This window comes from Python bivittatus, unplaced genomic scaffold, assembly GCF_059951505.1.
Source record: "Python bivittatus isolate LINGU-HERP-01145 unplaced genomic scaffold, Pbiv_v1 ctg000480_np1212, whole genome shotgun sequence".
Lineage (NCBI taxonomy): Eukaryota > Metazoa > Chordata > Lepidosauria > Squamata > Pythonidae > Python > Python bivittatus.
This window is the reverse complement of record NW_028277075.1, coordinates 19,672,787-19,696,642: the sequence shown is the minus strand read 5'-3', so window position 1 is coordinate 19,696,642 and position 23,856 is coordinate 19,672,787. Positions and strand designations below refer to the sequence as shown.

Genomic DNA, 23,856 nt, shown 5'->3' with positions numbered 1-23,856 from the left:
GATATAGTAACCAAGTTTCTTTGACTAAAAGGATGGATAAATACGATAAAAATAAGTATAAAAGCATCTTAAAGAAATCAGTGTAAATTGGAACTAGTATACCATGCCCTGGATTAACTGAATTTATTTTTATTCAATTTGCAGAAATACCATTCAATTTACTCATACCCAGATTGAAGCGATCCGTGCAGGAATGCAACCTGGTTTGACAATGGTAATAACAAATAATATTCTTCACTAACAGCTAGTGAAGAAGAATTCTACATTCTTCTACCAAATATGTAAAACTAAATGGTGCCAAATATTCAATATGGTCATTAGCAGTGATTTCATATTTTTCACTAGAAATTTTAAAAAAGGAATGAATTAAATTTTGGATTTTTTTCTAGCAATAATTATTACTGTGCCAACTTACTAAAACTGACTTTAATTGGAGTTTACCCTTTATTCTGGGTAATAGAATCTGTACAGAGTAGTAACCAGAAAGCTGAAAATCATAAGAGAACAATAAACCCTGGCTGAAACCCATGTCCAACATCTAGAACTTCTTGGTGTTTTTGTTCCGTCTGTTTTCACTTCCCAATGAGTATTTACATTCTATTTCCTCCTAAATAATGTTCTTTCTGGTGATAGGTTCATTTTTAAAAAGGCTTTTACTGTTCTGACTATTCTGAAATGTCTACTTTTTGAGCAGCTCTTCCTCAAGTGAGTAAAATGCCAAATACATTATGTATTTTTTCCCTAGGTAGTAGGGCCACCTGGTACAGGTAAAACTGATGTGGCAGTGCAGATAATATCTAACCTCTATCACAACTTTCCTGAGCAGAGGACTCTTATTGTCACACATTCCAATCAGGTAAATAAACCATATATTCCTTTATTGCTTTTGAATTTCCTTTATTTTAGTTTCAAAAAGAAATGCAACATTTGCAAATGGCCCAGTTAGAAAAGAAGCAGGCTTTTTCTCTGATTTATTCCTTTATTTTATTTATTTGTCAAATTTATGTAGCCATCCATCTCACAAAACAAGTGATTCTGGGTGGCATACAACAAAGCTAAAAGTTAATAAATACCTAAAACATCATCATCATCATCATCATCACATTAAAAACTATAAAAACAAAGCTAAGAAAAAGAAGTAGTGGGCAAAGGGATGTTAATAATAACAGAGCCACCTCACTAGTCCACCAGTCCCCTGGGGTCCCCAGGCCTGATGGCACAACCAGGTCTTGAGGGACCTTCGGAAGACAAAACAGTGATGGAGCCAGCCTCATCTCAGTGCAGAGGATATTCCACAATGTGGATGCCACAGCAGAAAAGGCCCACCACCTAGGGCCCACCAAATATATCTCCCTAGACGACGGAGCCTGTAACATACCCTCTCTACTGGATCTGGTGGGATGGGCAGATGTCATCAAGGAGAGGCGATCCCTCAGATAACCCAGTCCCATGCCATGTAGAGCTTTAAAGGTCAACATCAGCACCTTGAATTGGACCCAGAAGCAAACTGGCAACCAGTGCAGCTAGTGAAGCTGAGGTGTAATGTGAGTTCTACTAGGAACACTAAGCCAATCTACTTCACAGAGTTTGGGGCGGGGGGGGGGGGAATGGAGGAGGAAATGCAATGCAGAGCAGCTTGAATTCTTAGAGGAAAGATTAAATATATATAAATATTCAGAAATCAGAGAGTATTAGCTCATGCCTTGTAAACATCCCTAAAATATCTGACTGATTGCTGTTGAAAACAAAATTAGATGGATCCTATGCCTCATATAGCAGTTTTTCATAACTCTTAGTCCTGAATAAAGAAAGAAATGTCTCTCTAAAGTGTTGGTTTGTTTCAAAGCACACATCAGGCCTTGCATATAATGATTAGGATTCTAATGTAAATATTCTTTTCATGTTTGTTTTCAATTTAATTCTTCCCAAAATAGAAATAATTATTCTAGTATATCAAATTTCCCTTTAATAACATCAGATTTTCTAAAATCGACTCTTTTGGTTCCTCTTGTTAATCTCTAGGCTTTAAACCAACTGTTTGAAAAAATCATGGCTCTAGATGTTGATGAGCGTCACCTCTTGCGTCTTGGTCATGGAGAGGAAGAACTGGAGACTGAGAAAGATTTCAGCAGGTGAGTCAATAGCAAATAAAAAACTAAGCTGCACAATCTACCCACCCCAAAATAGCTGTATGTTTTGTATTTTTTATTTTTCTTGTATTTATTGCACAAAAGCAAGACATAGATAGGAAGACTTGTTTATATTTATGGTGCAATTATCTGTTCTAGGCAAATTTTATTTCTGGACATGTAAAGATCATTTTACAGTATTTCTGGATTCTACAGCCTATGAGCTATGAATGTTTATTATGTAGTAATGAGAGGAATATATATTGAAATTAAATCAATCATGTGGAAATGGAATTATTGAAATTATTGAAATGTTATATTTGGAAAAGTAAAATATAAATGATAATAATAAGTTTTAAATAAAGTAGCAGTATTAAAGTCCTTTTTTGCAGTTTCCCTCATCTCTCTGGTTGTTTAATTTTCAGTTTGTCTGCTTATATGTAAAGGGATTTAGAAGATATGAGCAAACTGTTACAGAGGGACTAGAAGAAGAGATTACACAGTCCAGAGATAGAAAGAAGCATGAGAAAGAAACCCAAAATAATTTTGATTTGTTTAGAATAAGATGGAACAGGGAGAGGCTTTCAAGATTCTATTAATACACCTACAACAATAAAGTAGCATTCCTGGAATCCCTGCAATGTCTGTTTCTTGACATAGCCACCTTGAAGTACTGGGTTATTGAAGCCTGCAGACCTGCATCTCAGTAGGTCTCAGATCTACATATACAGTATGCAAGTACAAAATAGATGCTTCTTTTAAAGAATTATTTTAGGCACGTCACTTTCATACATGTACCTTATAGGCTTTTTATTAGTGACAAACTGCTCTTGAAGTTTTCTCAGAACAAATGACGATATTTGAGAACATTGACCAGAAAATTAATTTGCAACTGCTTCCCCCCACCCCAAGTTAAGTATAGTACAGCTTTGAAGAAAAGTAGTTCATTTAGAGCTTTCAAAGTGATTCAGTCATATATCTTATTCTTCGTTATGTTAATCTGATCTGCAGGTATGGAAGAGTAAACTATGTTCTCTCTCGGAGACTGGAACTTCTACGAGAGGTTGGGCGATTACAAGAGAGTTTGGGTGTCCCAGGAGATGTTTCCTATACTTGTGAAACAGCTGGTCATTTCTTTTTATATCAAGTAAGAACCTGATAGATCAGACTTACAGTTTGAAGTGATAGAGATTGACAGTGCTGTTGCCATAGTATCCAGACTCCTATGGCTGCTCAACCATGTCCTATAGCCCATTCATTGCCAATATGTTATGCCATATATGAAACAATATGTTAGTCTTGAAATGGCATGGTTTTGGTTCTGTCTGAGGCACATTGCAATATAAAAATACATAGTTGAGAATTGGCAGAAAAGTTTTGGAATTTGGATTATGATATTAGTTGTGTTTCGTTTTAAAATGTAAGTGGCAATTTAAACTGTAATTACACTCTTGTTTTTGTTGCTGTTATCTAACCTCCGTACATAAGGAATCATAATTAGAAAGGCCAGTGGTTTTGCCTTAGTATGACATTGTCAAGGAGCCTTAACTGACTTATGCTCTACCTTGATTATATATTTGAAAGTATTAATCCACCTTGATAGTTATGAAATGCATTCTGAAAGGAAATAAAGTGCTTAGTGCTTTTAGTATTTGCACAAAATTCCAGCTAAAGGTTTCATGGCCCGTTACAAGGAATAAACTTTTAGCATCTAAAATGTTTTGTGAAACTGGCTATCAGTGGTAGCTAGGAATGAATATGGTATGCACATAAGGTGGAGTTCAGAAAACCCCACATATGAGAGGATAATGTTTCCACATTTGAACTGCCTTTTCAGTATGTTCCTTCATGGTGGGTTTTGGGTTTTGTTTTGTTTTTTTGGTGCCTTCAAGTCAGGGTTTTGGGGGTTTTTTGGACTCCTGGCAACTGCTTGGACAAGTCCCTGCAGTTTTCTTGGCAAGGTTTTTCAGGAGTGGTTTGCCCTTGTCTGCTTCCTAGAGCTGAGGGAGAGTGACTAGCACAAGGTCACCCAGCTAGTTTTGTGCCTAAAGCAGGACTAGAACTCACAGCCTCCTAGTTTCTACCCTGCTGCCTTAACCACTACACCAGACTGGTTCTTTCCTTAATGTATATTGAATCACGATATTTCAAAAGGTTTGTCAGGAAAGGAAGATTTTGCGGTGGGACCAAGGCACAAAAGTCATAGTGTATTTCCAGAATTCTGTACAAGCCTCTTTTGATTCTGGCTATATTAATGTATTCTTCTTTTTTCTTTTTAAATCAGGTAATGTCTCGCTGGGAAGAATATATGGTCAAAGTGAAAGCTAAAGGCAGCAAGCTTCCTGAAGTTGCTGATATCTGCAGCTTCTTTCCTTTTCACCAATATTTTGCAAATGCCCCTCAGCCAATTTTTAAAGGCAGATCTTACAGAGAAGATATGGAAATTGCTGAAGGATGTTTTAGGCATATTAAGAAAATATTTACTCAACTCGAGGTAAGATTAACAAAATAAGAAAATACTCTGGCATTCATTTTTAGTTAGAAAAAGGTAACTATGCCACAGTGTTATAATGGGTTTATATAAGGTCCTTCAAATTAGATCTCGTTGAGCAGTGAATAGTTTTTTCCCTTTGGTAAATGTAATGGAGATCGTAAACTGCCATGAATTCTAAATTTTCAGAATATATAAAAGACAAAAAGCTTCCTCTAACATCCTGTCCCCCATCTCCCAAATTTAAAGTAATTTGAGTGCTCTTATAGGGATTAAGTGGGGTAAAGATTCTTGCTTTGTGAGTGGATTGCATGCTTGCTTAATACAGACTAATTTTTAGGGAGCATAAAATTTTTGACACCTTATCTGAGTAAATTTTTCTCAGTGCGGACTACACATGTTACTGTTGCTGTGTGAAAAAATTCTAGATGTGAATTCCAAAATCTGTTTATAAGGGAGAAAAAGAGAAGAGTAACTAGGCTCCAAGTGAATATGCAGAAGCAGATTGTTATGATTGTGTCCTGGGGATAGCATTGTAGCAATTCAGGAAGGAATGGGGGAGGCACTTCCCCACTGTGGTTGAGGGGAAGATGCTTTACCACTCCTGTTTCCTTTTGGTGCATGTTGGAGAGAGATGAATTTGAGATTGGCTCACAATACATAGAGAAAGGTGCTGCTGGATGCGAAAAGTAGTCTGGGGTTTGTGTAATTGTTAAGTTAGGGCTGGATATATATTGTTCAGTATTATTCCAGTGTAAGGAAAGGCTTCATTTTTTTAAAAATTGAGATACTACTTCTACTCCACAAAGTGCAGTCTTTTGACAAATATTCCTTCCTTCCAACACAACGCATATTATCTACTATTGTTTTACCAACATTTGCACATCTTAAAATTTCACCATTCATTTTCCCAACTTTAGTAAATCTGTCAAGATACACAAATTCATCCACTTGCTCTATGTTTTTACCATTTATAAATTAGCCATCCTTCACCCTATTTCCCCTGTCAAACACAAATGCCTTGATCTTTGATACATTGGTTTTCAGATCCATACTCCAAGTTTCATCATGAAGTCTAACATTCACTCCAGATTGGGCTCTGTTAGCAACATGGCATAGTCTATATTAAAAGCTATACATATATTCACATCTGCAACCAACACCCCTAACATTCCATATACATTACGAGAGGGGAACATATGACCTTAGTGAGGACCGTATGCTGAATATCCCAGTTTATATATGTTTACTTCCATCATAATCCACTTTGAACTAAACCAACCTTCAATTCTGTATTTACCTAAAATGTTTCACAATTTAAGCCTGTTCACTTTATTATGTATATTTTTCTAAATCTAAACAAGCAACTTTTTCAGATTTGTATGTATCTCAGTGACCTGCTGAAAAGCAAAAATCTGATATTCACACCTTCCAGAAACACTTAAGAAAATAATCCCCTTATAGTTTTTCATTCATTTTTGTTCCCTTTCCCTTTGAATAAGAGAACAATAACGGAGGGCATTTTTTCAACCATGAGGCACAGATGCAGTCTTCACAAACTTGTTAAAAAGATCACACAAACATTTGTAAAAACAAGCCATGTCCATAGTTTAACAATTCTTCCAATTGCACAGTCTACACCTGCAGACTTATCATTTTTCATCATTCTCACAGCATTTATGACTCTTGATTTTTGGCTTGAACAATAACATGTATGGCAATTCTTTTGATCCTACTCTTCAACATATTGCTGTCATTCCTTTAAACATCTCTTAAATATTCCTTCCAGCTTTTTCTTACTTCAGTTTCAACCCAAATCATTTTATCAAGTTTATTTTAGTTCCATTCAATCTGATTTATTTGTTCGTTTGTTTGAAGCATTTATATAGCCAACCATCTTGTACCAAACTCTGGGCGGCTCACAACCAAGAGATAAAATAGCATCTATTTACAATAAAAAATATTAAAACAAAAAAATTAAATAAAAATCCAAGGACCTAGCACCATAGCTAAGCTTCCATGCTGCCCACAGCAAGCACGTCTCACCAGTCTCACCTTAACCCACCACGGAGAAGGCACGCTTCCTAGGTCCCATAAGATGACAACATTTAAGGGAGGAGACTAGGAGCGTGCCCACCCTATTCAATCTGGTAGGATGGGCAGATGTCCTCAGGTAGAGGTGGTCCCGCAAGTAACCTGGTCCCATGCCATGTAGGGTTTTAAAGGTAATAACCAGCACCTTAAATGGCACCCAGAAGGACACTGGGAGCCAGTGCAGCTCACGCAGAAGAGGTGTAACATGGGTGAACCTAGGGGCACCCATCACTGTGCTTGCCACCACATTCTGAACAAATTGTAACTTCCGGGTCTTCTTCAAGGGCAGCTCCATGTACAGCGTGTTTGATAATCCAAACAGGAAGTAACCAAGACATGAGTGACCATGAGCAAGGCCTCCCAGTCTAGGAAAGGCCTTGCTATAGACTTATCATTTGGTCCAGTTTACCTAGTTCCAAATCATTCAGAATCAAAAACTATCATTTTTATTTCCATCAAAATAATTCTGCAATTTGTCTGTCTCTTTTAATCTTAATTATATCTTGCTGTCACTGATCACATTCTTTACAACTATTATTTTTCTTTCCTTACACATTATACATTATCTTTCACTTGTCCTGTCTTTTTTTTTTTGCAGCAAACATTGCTTTATATGTTAATGGTCTTTTTAAATCCATCATTCAGCCATGTAAATATTTCCCATTAATGTAATGTCACATACTTCTACAGCACTTTATAAATATGATTCTTTACGCTCTAGCTTTATGCTCTCTTCCAACATATACTACTTTCCATTCCTTTTCATTGTCATCATAGATAATCAAATCACTTATCCTTTATTTTTCTAAAATGTATTTATTTATTTGCAATGCTTGTAAGCAGCTCTAATCCTAAATGGCTCTGAGCAGTGTACAGCAACAAAATAAAAATGCATAGCCTAATAACTAAAAATTAAATATTCAAATACACATTCTCACTCAAAACCTCTAGGAGCCAAAGGCTCACTGGACAATACAGCATTGCCTTGCTTGTGAAATGTTAAGGCAAAGGCTGCACATACCTCTTGGGGGGTATGTTCCATAAAGTGGGGGCTGCTAGAGAGAATGCCTGTCAGTTATCCCACGTCCATGAACCTTATGAAGGTGGGGGATTTTTAAAATGACCAGGCTGGACAGGCATATTTCATTCTGGCAAGGTGTTGGCCAAATATATCCATCCAGCTATGCCATATAGAGCTCTGCTCACACCCCACTTGGCTACCTAAAGAAGGGGCATGGGTGTCCACAGGTGGCAGAGTTCCAACTACAGAAAATCCTACCCTCTTCCTTTGGTTCCACAACTCAAAAAGAATCCCAGATTACAGCACAAGATGCCACCTCACTCATCACTATGAACTCTGGCCAGTGGCATCTAGTCAGAATGGATATGAGTGGCTTTATCCACCAAGAAACCCACAAATCAATCCAGCATGTCTGCAGGTATTTATTCTGCCTGTCTCTTTAGATAACTCTAAACAAAAGTACCAAGAGACATCTGTGGATGCAGTAAGCGCAGAGGAAAAAACATCTGCTACATTGCTCTTATGGCCATTTTATAGGCTTGAATGTGAGCTCTGACCAGTATGTGGTCACACTCACTTCTTTTTTTTTCTTTTTTTTTTCGCTACCATAACTCTAGGTGTCTTTTCAGTTGTGTCATTTCTCTCAACTGCTCAGTAAACCAGGGAGCTATTTGGGATCAGTGGGCAGAGACCGTGATGGACTAGTCTCATCGAGTTCTCTGGCCACTTCTGGATTCCACAGGTTGGCCAGTTATGACATGGAATTGTCTGCCAAAGTGTCAGGGAAATCCCTAAGTGTCTCTGGAAACCTTCTGGATCCATTGAGCACCTGGAGCAGACCATTCTAAGTGGTCCTCCAGCCTTGTGGAGGTCCACAACATCAGTGAGCTACAGTTTGATGAAGAAGTGATCTGATCACAGTAAAGGAGTAATGTTAATGTCTTCCCTATTCAGATCATGTTTCAAATCCTCTGAAGTAAAGAGCGTATTTCCTGGGTTCCACTAGGTGGCATTGTTTCATAGAAAGGACCCAAAGCGTCCACAACCTGTGGAATCTCATGGGATGGGCAGAAGCAGTTGGAGATAAACAATCCCCCCCCCCCCCGTGCCATGAAGGGCTTTATAGGTGGTAATCAGTACCTTGAATTGCACCTGAAAGCCTATAGGAAGCCAGTGCAATTTGCAAAGTAGTGCTGTTACATGGGCATACTGTGATGTACCTGTGCCACTGCATTCCAAAGGCAGCCTCATGTAGAGCATGGGAAGTACAGGTAGAGCTTTAGTGATCTGGATTACGTTTGTTCTGTTTGATGGCAGCTTGACAGTTCATTGAAAATACTAGCGTCCTGATCTTTTTTTACAGAATGTTGGGTATCATCTTTTCTTTCTGTAGGAATTTAGAGCATTTGAACTGCTCCGTAGCGGACTGGACAGATCAAAGTATTTACTTGTGAAGGAAGCAAAGATAATTGCAATGACTTGTACTCATGCTGCATTGAAACGCCATGACTTAGTTGAGCTGGGTTTTAAGGTAATACCATAATGCACAAAATACTAAAACTTTTTAAAATCTGCTGTCTTGACTTTTTTTATCAGAAGTCATGAGATTAAAGATTAATCTCTGTTTTTGTTTGCTCTTCAAATGGTGATTGTAACACTTTTAACTTTTTAGAGGTTTTTGAAGATTAAGGCTCTACAGTGCTTCAGATTTTATTTCCGAAAGGTGCTTCAGAATGTGTGGAAGCATGAATGAGCATCTTTCTGCAAGATCCTAAAATCTTTTTTCTGGGATCACAAAGGAGCTGCAGAGGTGTTGCCTTTAAGGCCTTGCAGACAGGTGCTATATTCATCTTCCTGTTCACTCCAAAGCACTTTTTTAAGACTTTGAGATCAAAACGGTTACATAACACCAATAAAGTTTATATATGGATAAGGCATACATTATAGAAAGGCAGTAAAGAGGTAAATTCTTATTTTGGTTGTGATATTGGGTACAATGTTTTTGATTACTTTCATGGAAATGCTTCAACATAGACTGAATTCAAACATTACACTGAGCCACAGCCAAACAAGCCACATAAAGCTTAGCACTATGTGTGTATCCAACCAATATAGTTTGTTACCCATGGTTTTTGGCTTAGTATGCTATGTGAACCCAGCCAATTGTGACCTCTTTAAAAAGCATAGTTGCGCAAACCATGCTTAACATGCATACACCAAAATAGTATAATATTTTATTTATTTATGGGCAATTTTTCTATCCCTTTTCTACTTGCAAAGTGACCAAAATGATCTCCTGACAGATTTATGCATGTTGCAAGCATGCTAATTCAAGTGCATTTATTGTTATACCAACCATTAAGAAATACAAAAAATACAGGTATTGTGTTGACATATTAGTTCTGGGCAGCAGATGGCTGGAGTTATTTGCGTGTAACTTAATTCTCTCTGAACTTTTCATATCTTTTACTTTTAACTGAAGAGTTTTGTTTATGGCAGTACATATCAGATTATCCAGGAAATTGCATTTACCTTTTGGTAAATAAATTATGATTACAACATTTTATTTAATACATTATTAGAAGTTATGTCTTTTGGTAAGCAAGTAACCATGATTTTAAACCAAGTGCCCTTGCAGTAATTCTGCTCCCTCAACTTCTGAGTTTGGCTAATATATTTCATTTGTGATTTCTCAGTATGATAATATCTTAATGGAAGAGGCTGCTCAGATACTGGAAATTGAAACTTTTATACCACTCCTTTTGCAGGTGAGAACTCAAACATTACATCAATTTATGACCTTTACATATTAATAAGAAACTATTATTCCAATGGATTGAAGTTTATGAATAGTAGAAAGCCTTATTTGAATATTATATCAAAAATGTGATGATTCATCGCTTAAAGAAAGTTCTCTTTGAGAAGAATCTGTCTTCCATCTGAGACATTTTCAGAAGAAAGGAAATAATGTTCTTGTATTCTAGACCAGGAATCACAAACTCGGATCATCTGAAGGGCCACACAAGGGTTAGTTTCTTAATCCAAGGGCTACAACAGTGAAAGATGTTTTGTTTTCAGTTAGGCATGTGTCACCCATTCATAAGAAGTTATAATTCCTGCAGATTCAACTCAATTTCAGTTTAAACCTAATGGGAAGCAGACAAAAATGATTCAAGATATTCTGTCACGTAGAAAAAAAGTAATTTTAAGTTGGTATTTTCCAATTACAATTTAATGGGGAAGAATGGAGGTTTGGAGTTTCAAATCATATTTAACATTGGAGCCCAAACCTCACCTATTTCATAGGACTATTGCAAATGGAAATCAGCCAGCCTGGAACAGAAACAGGACTAGTGTCTTTGGGATATATACGTGGCAGGTGGGCTTGGATAGGCTAATGCTGGGCTGGGCCTTCATCCAGTTCAGCTTCTGGGTGGCAGATGAGGAAGACTCCTGAAGAGAGAATTGTGTGGAAAATGCAGCAGCTTCTTCACTTTGATCTCAGCAGCACAAGTGACTAGCAGAGGCTGCACCAGGTATACATCCTTGTTTCTGCACTTGGACAGGGATGGTGTTCCCGTCTCTCTCTCCTTGAAAGGTGAACTCCCCACCTGAGAAAATTTGTCAGGGTTTTACTAAGAGATGCCACACTGCCAGTGCTTCCTACATCTACCCTGACAAATAGCTGTGGAGCCCAAGGAGGTCCTAAGCAACTTTGGCCTCATCTCATCTGACCAGCTGTAGCTGGGAGGAAATTTAAAAGGGGCAGGCAAAACAGGCAAGTGGGGATGCCTGTTCTCCTCACCCTTGCTCCAGGTGCTCATCACCAGCAGCTCTTCCCTCCCCATGGGAAAGGAGGGCAGAGGCAGGAAGCAACTGGAATGTGGTGTCTCTCAGGAAATTTGGCCTCAAGGAGAGCACACCTCCAGATGCAAAAGAGGGCAGAATGCACTCCTAATGTGGCCTCTACCAACTGCACCAATGGCAAGCTGACAAAGCCCAGCCCAAGCTGTGAGGACACCTTGAGGCTGAGTGGACAAAATGAGCTGAGGGCACTGCATGGGGACTGTGGGCCTTGAGTTTAAGAATTTGTATAAGTTATACACAGTTATAAAAGAAGAGAAAAATGCAGTTCAGAAAATTGTATTAGAAGAAAAGCTGTTTTTAATATTTAGTGTTGATGAACCTGTTTACTTTAGAAATACAAACTACACTAATGCAGCTTTTTTCCCCTTGATTTTGTAATTGTTTGATATAATTGATGTGTAGAAGTCAAAGCTAATACACTAAATCAGCTCAGTCATTTACAGTACAATCATAGTTTTTGATCAATCATATATAATAATGCTAATACTAGAGTCTGATTTGTATTTAACAGAATCCACAGGATGGGTTCAGCCGATTAAAACGGTGGATAATGATTGGGGATCATCATCAGTTGCCACCAGTCATTAAAAATATGGCTTTTCAAAAGTATTCAAACATGGAACAGTCTCTTTTTACACGGTTTGTTCGTGTGGGAGTGCCAACCATTGACTTGGATGCCCAAGGGAGAGCAAGAGCAAGGTAAGGCATAGGAAAAATTTTAAGGAAAAGGCTTTGTATGATGAAAAAAAACTTGCTAATATTGACCTCTGTGTTAAAGGTTACATTGCAATTGGTTTGTAATTTTAGAGAAATTAGTTCTTTCACTCTGAGACATACTTTATCTATCCCTTGCAGTGTTTTTAGTGTTTTCTGTCGCTATTCCCTTTTTACACTGCTGCGTTGTTAAGCACTTCATGGGTCTTCCGGAAAGCATTTGGAGGACAAAGATGATTAACCTACCTCCATTGTTGTTGTTTAGTCGTTAAGTCGTGTCCGACTCTTCGTGACCCCATGAACCATATTGCGCCAGGCCTTCCTGTCCTTCACTGCCTCCCTGAGTTTGCTCAGTTTCATGCTCATTGCTTCAGTGATGCTATCTAACCATCTCATCCTCTGCCGTCCTCTTCTCCTTTTGCCTTCAATCTTTCCCAGCATCAGGGTCTTCTCCAAAGAGATCTCTCTTCGCATTAGGTGACCAAAATATCTGAGCTTGAGCTTCATTATCGATCCTTCCAATGAGCAATCAGGGTTGATTTCCTTTAAGATTGACTGGTTTGACCTCCTAGCAGTCCAGGGGACTCTCAAGAGTCTTCTCCAGCACCACAGTTCAAAGGCATCAATTCTTCGGCACTCGGCCTTTTTTATGGTCCAGCTCTCACAGCCATACATTACTACTGGAAAAACCATAGCTTTGACTATGCGGATCTTTGTCAGCAAGGTGACGTCTCTGCTTTTTAATATGCTATCTAGGCTTGCCATAGCTTTCCTCCCAAGAAGCAAGCGTCTTTTAATTTCATGGCTGCAGTCTCCATCTGCGGTGATCTTGGAGCCCAAATAAATGAAGTCTGTTACTGCTTCCATTTCTACCCCTTCTATTTGCCAGGAATTGATGGGTCCAGATGCCATGATCTTAGTTTTTTTAATGTTGAGTTTCAAGCCAGCTTTTGCACTCTCCTCTTTCACCCTCATCAAGAGGCTCTTTAGTTCTTCTTCACTTTCTGCCATTAGGGTGGTATCGTCCGCATATCTGAGGTTGTTGATGATTCTCCCTGCAATCTTGATTCCGGCTTGTGATTCTTCCAGCCTGGAATTTCTCATGATGTACTCTGCATATAGGTTAAATAAGCAGGGTGACAGTATACAGCCTTGTCGTACACCTTTCCCTATTTTGAACCAATCGGTTGTTCCATGACCGGTTCTAACTGTTGCTTCTTGGCCCGCATACAGATTTCTCAGGAGACAGGTACGGTGGTCTGGTACTCCCATCTCTTTAAAAATTTGCCACAGTTTGTTGTGATCCACACAATCAAAGGCTTTTGCATAGTCAATGAAGCAGAAGTAGATATTTTTCTGGAACTCTCGTGCTTTCTCCATGATCCAGCGAATGTTGGCGATTTGATCTCTAGTTCCTCTGCCTCTTCGAAACCCAGCTTGTACATCCGGTAGTTCTCGGTTCATGTATTGCTGAAGCCTAGCTTGTAGGATTTTGAGCATAACCTTGCTAGCATGTGAAATGAGTGCAATTGTGCGATAGTTTGAGCATTCTTTGGCATTGCCCTTCTTTGGAATTGGAACATAAACTGACCTTTTCCAATCCCATGGCCACTGTTGCATTTTCCAAACTTGCTGGCATATTGAGTGCAGCACTTTAACACCATCATCTTTTAGTATTTTAAATAACTCAGCTGGAATACTGTCATCTCCACTAGCTTTGTTGTTAGCAATGCTTCCTAAGGCCCACTTGACTTCACTCTCTAGGATGTCTGGCTCAAGGTCAGTGATCACACCTGCGTGGACATCAGGGACATTAAGATCTTTCTTGTATAGTTCTTCTGTGTATTCTTGCCACCGCTTCTTAATCTCTTCTGCTTCTGTTAGGTCCCTGCCTTTTTTGTCCTTTATCATGCCCATCTTTGCACTAAACGTTCCTTTCATATCTCCAATTTTCTTGTAGAGATCTCTAGTCTTCCCCATTCTATTGTTTTCCTCAATTTCTTTGCATTGTTCATTTAAGAAGGCCTTCTTATCTCTCCTTGCTATTCTCTGGAAATCTGCATTCAGTTGCTTATATCTTTCCCTTTCACCCCTGCTTTTAGCATTCCTTCTTTCCACAGCTATTTGTAAAGCCTCATCAGACAGCCATTTTGCTTTCTTGCATTTCTTTTTCTTTGGGATGGTTTTAGTTGCTGCCTCCTGTACAATGTTACGGACCTCCGTCCATAGTTCTTCAGGCACTCTGTCTACCAAATCTAATCCTCTAAATCTATTCATCACCTTCACTGTGTACTCACAAGGAATATGATCTAAGTCATACCTGAGTGGTCTAGTGGTTTTCCCTACATTCTTCAATTTAAGCCTAAATTTTGCAGTAAGAAGCTCATGATCTGAGCCACAGTCAGCTCCTGGTCTTGTTTTTGCTGTCTGTATAGAGCTTCTCCATCTTTGGCTGCAAAGTATATAATCAATCTGGTTTCGGTATTGACCATCTGGTGATGTCCATATGTAGAGTCATCTCTTGTGTTGTTGGAAAAGAGTGTTTGCTATGACTAGCTTGTTCTCTTGACAGAACTCTATTAGCCTTTGCCCTGCTTCATTTTGTACTCCAAGGCCAAACTTGCCTGTTATTCCGATTACTCCTTGACTTCCTACTTTAGCATTCCAATCCCCTATGATGAAAAGGACATCTTTTTTTGGTGCTAGTTCTAGAAGGTGTTGTAGGTCTTCATAGAAGCGGTCAACTTCAGCTTCTTCAGCATCAGTGGTTGGGGCATAGACTTGGATGACTGTGATATTGAATGGTTTGCCTTGGATACGCACTGAGATCATTCTGTCGTTTTTGAGGTTGTACCCCGTTACTGCCTTTCCCACTCTCTTATTGACTATGAGTGCAACTCCATTTCTTCTAAGGGTTTCTTGCCCACAGTAGTAGATATAATGGTCACCCGAATTAAATTCACCCATTCCCGTCCATTTCAGTTCGCTGATTCCCAAGATGTCGATGTTCAATCTTGTCATCTCATGTTTGACCACATCCAGCTTGATTGGATGGTGCCATTAGAGAATGTTGTTGTGATTATTATGATTCTGGTTTTTGTTGCTTCATGAAAGCTACCCAGAAGCATTTGGAACTGAGTACATACAAAACTAAGTAAATAAATAACTGACCTTTAATATGCAAATGATAGGAATTAATTTGTTCAAAAACATTTTTCATAAATTGAATATTAAGTAATTTAGTAGATTAAGAATGTTTGTAATGTTGAGTTTATTGAACTAATTTAAGAAGGCCAACATGCCTTTTTGGTTCATAAATTATACTCCATCAATTTGTAATGCTGAAAAAAGAGAATTATTCTGTGGATTGTGCTAAATGACGTTCTGTGCAGCCTGAATGTAACATTATAGGATTAGTTCTAATTTTTAAGGCTCCTTTCAAACATTGAAAATAACTTTTCTTAATTAATATATAAAATATATAAATATATCTACTTAGAATGTAGAACTACCTTCTTGAGATCCTGCAACATGCCTTGTCAGCTTGCTGCTTGATACAGTCCAGAGAGGTAGCTATCATCTGTTGAGATTTTGTTACATCTATTACAGACTATTACAGACATTGAGAATAGTAAAGAAATACATTGTTATAAGGATTGTATTGAGTTAATTACTGCTTCCATTATATTTTTCGTAAAGCTTATGTAATCTCTATAATTGGCGATACAAGACCCTGGGTAACTTGCCACATGTACAACTCCTGCCTGAATTCAGAACAGCAAATGCTGGGTTTTTGTATGACTTCCAGCTTATAAATGTAGAGGATTTCCATGGTGTAGGAGAATCTGAACCCAATCCTTATTTCTATCAGGTAAGAAATGTTTAAAATACCCATAGTTTTCTCTCCTTTTGAATACAGAAATAATTCTTATAAGTAGATGTCTGAATTGTAATAGTTACTACCACTTGGTATTTGTACAGTGATCCAAATGATAATTGCTTAAACTAATCTTTTTGGAGACAGTCTACTGCTGAAATATGCATGTGCATTTATATAAAATAAGCAACTTATCAATTAGAATATACAAGTAACATTAGAATTTAAACTTACTTTCTTCCTTGGAGGAGAATAAACAATTATGTTTACTATTAGGAGAACAATAGACTGGAATCTGGCTTTTTTCCCCCCAAGTTGTATTTGTTAAAGCTTCTTAAAGTAATTCCACAAAGTGACACCTTGCTTTTAAAAGAGCAGAGTGACATCTTGTATGTTTATAGTTTTATATGCTTGCATAGAAGTCCCCCCCACCCCCACCCATTGGTGGATCAAGTCAATTTGGCTCCTCCTCAATAGGAAGTAGAGTTCTTTGCCTTTCCAAGGCAGATCAGGTAGGCCTGGTGCGTGTTGCTTCTTTTCAGTAAGGCTTGGAGTCATTTTCCTTGACCTTAATTATATGAATATTCTATGATCCAACACATGAAACAGAATTGTACTTGTTTTTTAAACTTTCCAGAATCTTGGTGAGGCAGAATATGTTGTTGCGCTGTTCATGTACATGTGCCTGCTAGGATACCCTGCAGAAAAGATAAGCATCTTGACAACTTACAATGGGCAAAAACACCTGATTCGGGATATCATAAATCAACGTTGTGGGAATAACCCAATGATTGGAAGACCAAATAAGGTAACATTCCAAATAATAATCGGTTGCATGTCTCAACAAAAGTGCAAAGCAAGTAACCAGTATCTAGAGTGCATTCATGATACTGAATGTTGCTTGCAGATTGGATAGTTTGTAAAATTGAAGTCATTCATGGGTTTTCCTGTCTACTTTAGTTTAACTACACTTTAATTTAGCCTTCTAGTTGGTAAGTTGTAGGAAATAATATAACAAACTGTATTATGAGATATTAGATGTGTATACAAATCTTTATCCAGTTCTGTATAGAAAAAGCACAAGTTTGCATTTCAAAAGAAAATAATGTTCCCAGTTTGTTGAAAAATAATAAATCCCCAAGGAGAATGTGAGAGTTAGTTCTCAGTTAGTGAAAAGCATGAAGGCAAATGTGGCCACTGCAAAATAAGGAATAGATGAAAACTGACCCTGACCCTCCTGAAGAAAAAAAAATTGATTTGATTTGATTTGATTTGTATGCCGCCTGACTCCAAATGACTCTGGGTGACTCACAAGTAAAACTATTTTAAAAAATACAATAAGAAACAAAAAGAATACAAGATAGCTAAGTCAATGGAAACTGGACTGGAATGGAAAAAAGAAAGAGGCCCACACAATCCAAGGGGGTTTTATTCACCCTCGCTCAACATGGGGTCATATAGTACATTATAGAGGGTGGGAGTGCTTAGATCAATAAGTGGATACTTCTTATAAAAATAGTTTTTTTTTTACTGCTGTCAGCTTGTCATCCTAATAGAACAGTTGTTTTCTTTTGATACCATTAACTCCATAGGCTGATTTGTTTAATTAGGGGAGGGGGTTGAATTAGCAATGAATTAACCTTCTCTCTTTTTCTGCTAGGTGACAACTGTGGATAGGTTTCAAGGCCAGCAAAATGATTACATCATCCTTTCACTTGTGCGAACAAAAGCAGTTGGACATTTGAGGTACGCAACAATGTATCTTCATACAGAGAATGGTGCAATCCTACCATAAATGGAGTATTTATGAGTAGAAACTCAATTGAAGCCTGTTTTATCTATCAGTCAGCCAGTAGATGGCTTGGAGTACATGCCTACTATATCTAGGATTTGGGAGGTTCATCACAGTTGAATTCCTAAAAGCATTCATTACACATTGTAAATGGCTGTTCTGTTTTTTATAGTAAGCAAGTCCTATTCTGCTGCTTGTGATTCTCTGATATAAATGCAGGTAACACAGTGTTTGAATTAATAAAGGTCTGATCTAGGTTTACTGAAACATTGTCAAGTTCAAGATCATTAGATAAAGTTTATTGTAAATTTTAGATGATAATATCATATACATTTATCAAATATGCAATAAAACAGTAAGCAAAATTTAAAGTTATATAAAATCAGGCTATAGCCCTTAAAAAAAGTTAAAATAACAAAATCATGTTCAGTAAATAAAGCTAAGGAGGAGGTGTTTACATTGTTCAGCTGCAGCTTAGCAAAACCTTCCAATCTCCATAGGGCAGGCATCTTCTGTGTTTTCAATAAAAATTCAATCTTGTGGGGATCTAGCCGGTATAGTTTCCTTTTCAGACTAGGTGCAAAGTATTTGGTGTGTGCAGCAGAGTAAATTGGGCAGCAAAGCAGATAGTGAGAGATGGCTTCTGGACAGTCCCCTTGACACGGAAAGTCTTGCTGGAATTTTTAGCTACTGACCGTTGCATATGGCTGATGCCAGTTGTTGCATCCATAGTCTTGTTAATGCTGATCAGTGGGAAGGGATGGTAATTAATTTCAAATATTCTTGACATTCAACTTTGTTTTATTGTTGTTGCATACCAAGGGGCAACTTTGTAGTCACTGACTGAATTTAAATCAGCTTGTGCAGAAATACCACATGCCCAGTTCTTAAAAGTCTGCAGAGATTGATTGATTAATTTAATAAATAAATAAAATTGTTGCATATGCACATGCATAAATGAGGCCCCTTAGTGTGGTGAACCAATGAAGATGTTTCATTGGAATTTATGTCATTTATTCTAATAATCAAAGTTTGGGTAACCAGGAATAAGAATGGGACATTACCGTATCCTAGTACTTAAAGACTCTAACTATAATACTTGTTTTAATAGATTAGATACTGGACTCTGCAAGGAGGAAGGATGTGGGAGTATCTTTTGGACTCCCAGAATAGTTCTACAGAATTTTTTTTTAAAAAAATCAAAATTGTATGATGGAGAAATCCCCTATAACATAGCCCCATTAAGGAAAAATGGGGCTAGTTTCTTTTTTAGGAAATGTATTACTTGGGGAATTTGACAGTTACCAGCAATAGTTGCATAGTCTGAGAACGGCTTCCATTAGTAACCTGTAGGATTTGATGGTGGTTGGAATGCCACAATGAGCAAGGAGGACTGCTAATTGTTTTGGAAAGACATTAATATTGCATAGACTTTTTATTGTCCAATAATGGTTATTAGACAGTAACTTTACCACTTTTAGGATATGTTCCCTGACTCACCACTTATGGAGAAGACTTTCTCTTCATAAGATGGATTCCCAGTTGATGTTGTAGTCCATGAAAAGTGAAAGTTACTCTTTTCACAAAAGATGCTTCCTTGGCTCTTTTTTGGAAGTTTCCTTTATTACAAGTCAGATTCTAACAGCTAACTTATGAATGATATTGTTATTTATGTATTTACCATACTTGGATTTTAATATTCCTTTTTAAATTAGGGGACTGCAAAATGTATTGAGTTCAAAACAGCCATTGTGAGTGTTACTAGCTCAAAATAAAACTTCTGTATTATTAAAGTTTTTTTAAAAAAAATCAGAGCAACCCTTTATTATATGGTTGGCACCTTTTTGGTGACAAATAGGAAGCCTTGAAATAGGTCATCTGACCTGTTTCTTGTCTTGTCCATACTTATATTTAAAACATTTCCTAAGTGCAACATTGACTATAACACCCAATTTTAGAGCAGATTAATTATGAAATTGAAATTTTCAGTTAAACATCTGTATTTCTAATTAAAGTTTCTAACACAGAGAAATATGGACCAGAGTTATTTTATCTTTAGTTTTAAGGGAAAAAATAGGCATTAATTTAATTCACATTATTTTTCACAATGATTGGAAGGATCGATAATGAAGCTCAAGCTCAGATATTTTGGCCACCTAATGCGAAGAGAGATCTCTTTGGAGAAGACCCTGATGCTGGGAAAGATTGAAGGCAAAAGGAGAAGAGGACGGCAGAGGATGAGATGGTTAGATAGCATCACTGAAGCAATGAGCATGAAACTGAGCAAACTCAGGGAGGCAGTGAAGGACAGGAAGGCCTGGCGCAATATGGTTCATGGGGTCACGAAGAGTCGGACACGACTTAACGACTAAACAACAACAACAATTTTTCACATTCAAAGGAAATAAATTTCCTGCTTTAATTGTTCAACATGCTTTTTTGTTGTGAGTGGAAAAGTGTTCAAGTTGTAAACTAAATATCACTGTTGGTTTTAAACATATAGCTGTTTAATTTTTCCTTCTTGAAGGGATGTTCGGCGTTTGGTGGTTGCTATGTCAAGAGCCAGGCTTGGTCTGTATATATTTGCAAGAGTGTCGCTATTCCAGAACTGCTTTGAGCTGACTCCAGCCTTCAGCCAGCTTACTGCTCGCCCTCTTCAACTGCATATAATCCCTGCAGAGTATTTTCCAACACTTCGTCAGGTACAACTAGCTATCCTGAATTACATATATGGCATATGGTGTAAGAACTTAAATTTATCTGTTTAAAAACATATCTATCATTAATATTATATTAGTTATTTTATCTGACTTAAGAAGTGCTCTTCCATTGTTTTAGTTTCAGACTACTCTAACTACCATTTTCTTTCTTTCCTCAGAATGGAGAACATCCATCTCATCAAGTTCATGTTATAAAGAATATGCCTCTGATGGCCAATTTTGTGTACAACATGTATATGCATATGATCCAAAGTACACACCAACATCGACAGGTAAAGAAATAAAAGTTAAGAAAGACTTTTGTTTAATTTAAATGCTCTGAGTTAAACCAGTTAATAATTTCTGATAACAAACGAATTTACACAGAGTTGAAAATTAATTGACACAGTTGATTTTATTTTTAATAAGTCTCTTTTGCTTTGGGTAGCTGTAAACAGTATAACCTAATCTGGAGGACAGAAGAGAAAGAGAGTGGCACGTACTGTACTTTTGTGAATCAGACAAAACTTGACTGAAAATGATACTTAACATGCAGAAAGTTGACAAAGATAAATTTTATTCATCTTCCATAGCAGTAGAATCCAATTATACTGATTGACAGACAGTAAAATCAGTACAGAAAAAGGAATGGCAGCTCAGATAAGATTGCTCAGTTTACTGGATTTAAACATTAGTTTAATTAACATTAGTTAATTAAAAGCATCCTAAATTTACCTCATACCTGTATTATAAGTTGAGAGAGGAAGCCATGTATATGAACTAAGTTCATTTATATCTTGATAAACCATAATTCAGTTAACCTCTGAAAATAGCTGTTGTGTGGGAAGTATAACACGTATATATTAGCTGTTGATTCATGATATGTATAAATAAAAGTTGACAATGCATACTACATGTTTCATCCTTTTAAGGCCCTCACATTCAACTGAACACAAACCTTCATTCTGAAACGAGTTAATTAAAAACAAGCAAATAAGAAACAATATTCTGTTATGGAGAAAAAAGAATAACAGTGTGATGTCTTTTTATGAAGAAATTATTACTTGTGCAAAATTAACTTTGGCATCCACTAGGGTAGATTTGTTGATATGACTGGGAACTCCTGTGACTAATTATTGTGAAGGGAAGCTCATTTTATTCTTGCTCTTGACACTATATGCAGCCAGCTAAACTTGTTTGTACAAAGCTCATTCCCACAGACTTGGAGATGCTGTAGTGTATTTTCAATTGTACTGTTAAAATGTTATTTTTAACATCATATTAGTTTTCTTACAAAAAGAACTGAATGACACTAATCATATATGGTAGAAATTGTACCAGCTGCATCACAGAAGGAGTCCCAGTTTGTATCCGGCAGATAAAAATATATATTTAGCCAAAGACAAAGGAATCCCTAATTTGAGAGGCTTAGATTTTCTGAATGTCTATAATTAGTCTACCAAAAATATCATTTTGGACCACATATTATGATACCCAGATATAGTCATTTCTAAGTTTGGGTGCTATTCTTCCAGTTGGTCAGTGCAGCATTAAATTTATATACGGCTGTCAGAAGCATTAGTTAAATAGATAGAATGTTAGCTTAATTCCACATTTAAATTCTAGTGTAAATGAGAACTCCATTTAGAACTATGAAAAGGAATTTTGGGGATGCAATGTATTCTATCTTTCCAGTATCTGATAACAGAATGTCCTCCAATCCCATTCCTTGATGTCAGAAAGAAAGATAAGATTGGAGAAAGGCACATAGCAATATTTAATTTTTATTAGCCTGTTTTCATCTTGTGTCAACAGATACACTAAAGTTTTATTGTAGCCTTAACTCCTTTCTTCTAAAGGCCTGCTTCAATATGTTTTCTTGTTGCATAAGCAGGGAGTTAGGAATCATGTTTATTCCATCCTTCCTTTGCTCCCTTCTTTACGTACATAAAGTAACTGAAGAGGGAGATCCATGTGGAACTTCCCAATTCAGTTTTACTTTTAATGTATAACAAAGAGAGACAGAACATTAAATCTGAAGAGAAAAAACTGAACAGACTCATAGTACATTACTACGAAAAAAACAACAACATGATTCATGCTGCAGTTCTCATTCTTGGAAGTAATTCCATTGAATTTCTGGAACTTCTCAATAGGTTAGTAGGGGTTTGTGTGTTAGGTTAATTGTCAGACTAACTATTCTCTTCTTCAAACTGCAGCAATAACAAAAACTGGTTTCATTAAGTAGCATGTAATAATTCACAGAGTTTCAGCATACTCAAAATGCTTGCTTGCTTGCTTGCTTGAATTTTCTTTAATCGTAAAGCATTCAAGAATTCTGAATCATCTTAAACCTATAGCAAACTATGTAATGTCTTTCACTTATAAAATTGCTAATAAAAGAATTCTGTATTGAGGATATTGTATAAATTAAAATTTATTTATTTCATTAAATTTATTATAGCTGCCCACTCCAACAGACTTTTAAAATAATTTTAAACAAGTTATATGAAATAATTTGTCAGTATCAACATCTGATTTTGTAACTAGTGTAGTTTATATTGATAGATTTTATTTATTTAGTATAGCTGTGTACACCTAAGTTTGATCTGTGTTATGTTGAAATTGTGCATAAACAAAACATATTTTCCTAATTTTTTTTTCATTGTAGGATTTATTACCTCCTCCAGAACTTGTTGAAGAAAGTGAAATATCCATACCTCAAGAAAGTGAAGTTATTCAGAGTAAAGAATGTGAAATGGAAATAGAAACTGAAATAAAAGCTAGATCAGTGGATACTATAAAAGAGAGTGTTTTGGATGAGAAACCAAAGACAACAGAGGAAAAAGAGGAGCATCGGAAAATGCCTGAACATCCTGGAAGAGATAGTGACAGTGAAGATAGTGAAACAGAAGTTGATGCTGATAAATGAACATTGCCTTTTTGAGTCTGAAAAAGGAGTTATGAAAAGATGACCATAGATGCCATGTGTATCCACTACCTTAGTGGGTCAACTGCTGTAAATATTAATGATACTTCAGATTTCATTTCTTTCTGCCATGAATATGAAATGAACCATTTGTATGGTTGTAATCAAGGACCATAGGCACAATGGCATCACATTTTTACAGTATGTGTATACAGTGTATTTAGTAAAGCATTTTTAAACTAT

The 23,856-nt window shown here is 36.9% G+C and overlaps 1 protein-coding gene across 1 annotated transcript in view; it reads left to right on the top strand.

The window, feature by feature from the left end:
- AQR (aquarius intron-binding spliceosomal factor) overlaps positions 1 to 23,856 on the top strand; it is a 50,665-nt gene extending 26,809 nt beyond the window's left edge. Inside the window, exons 22-35 of the mRNA XM_088145415.1 lie at positions 145 to 214; positions 746 to 856; positions 2,023 to 2,132; positions 3,141 to 3,276; positions 4,414 to 4,623; positions 9,129 to 9,266; positions 10,432 to 10,503; positions 12,114 to 12,301; positions 16,016 to 16,187; positions 16,831 to 17,001; positions 17,854 to 17,939; positions 20,513 to 20,687; positions 20,864 to 20,977; positions 23,356 to 23,856. Of these exons, the coding sequence (XP_088001541.1) occupies positions 145 to 214; positions 746 to 856; positions 2,023 to 2,132; positions 3,141 to 3,276; positions 4,414 to 4,623; positions 9,129 to 9,266; positions 10,432 to 10,503; positions 12,114 to 12,301; positions 16,016 to 16,187; positions 16,831 to 17,001; positions 17,854 to 17,939; positions 20,513 to 20,687; positions 20,864 to 20,977; positions 23,356 to 23,616 (2,014 nt within the window). The 3' untranslated portion in view covers positions 23,617 to 23,856. The remainder of the gene's footprint in view (positions 1 to 144; positions 215 to 745; positions 857 to 2,022; positions 2,133 to 3,140; positions 3,277 to 4,413; positions 4,624 to 9,128; positions 9,267 to 10,431; positions 10,504 to 12,113; positions 12,302 to 16,015; positions 16,188 to 16,830; positions 17,002 to 17,853; positions 17,940 to 20,512; positions 20,688 to 20,863; positions 20,978 to 23,355) is intronic.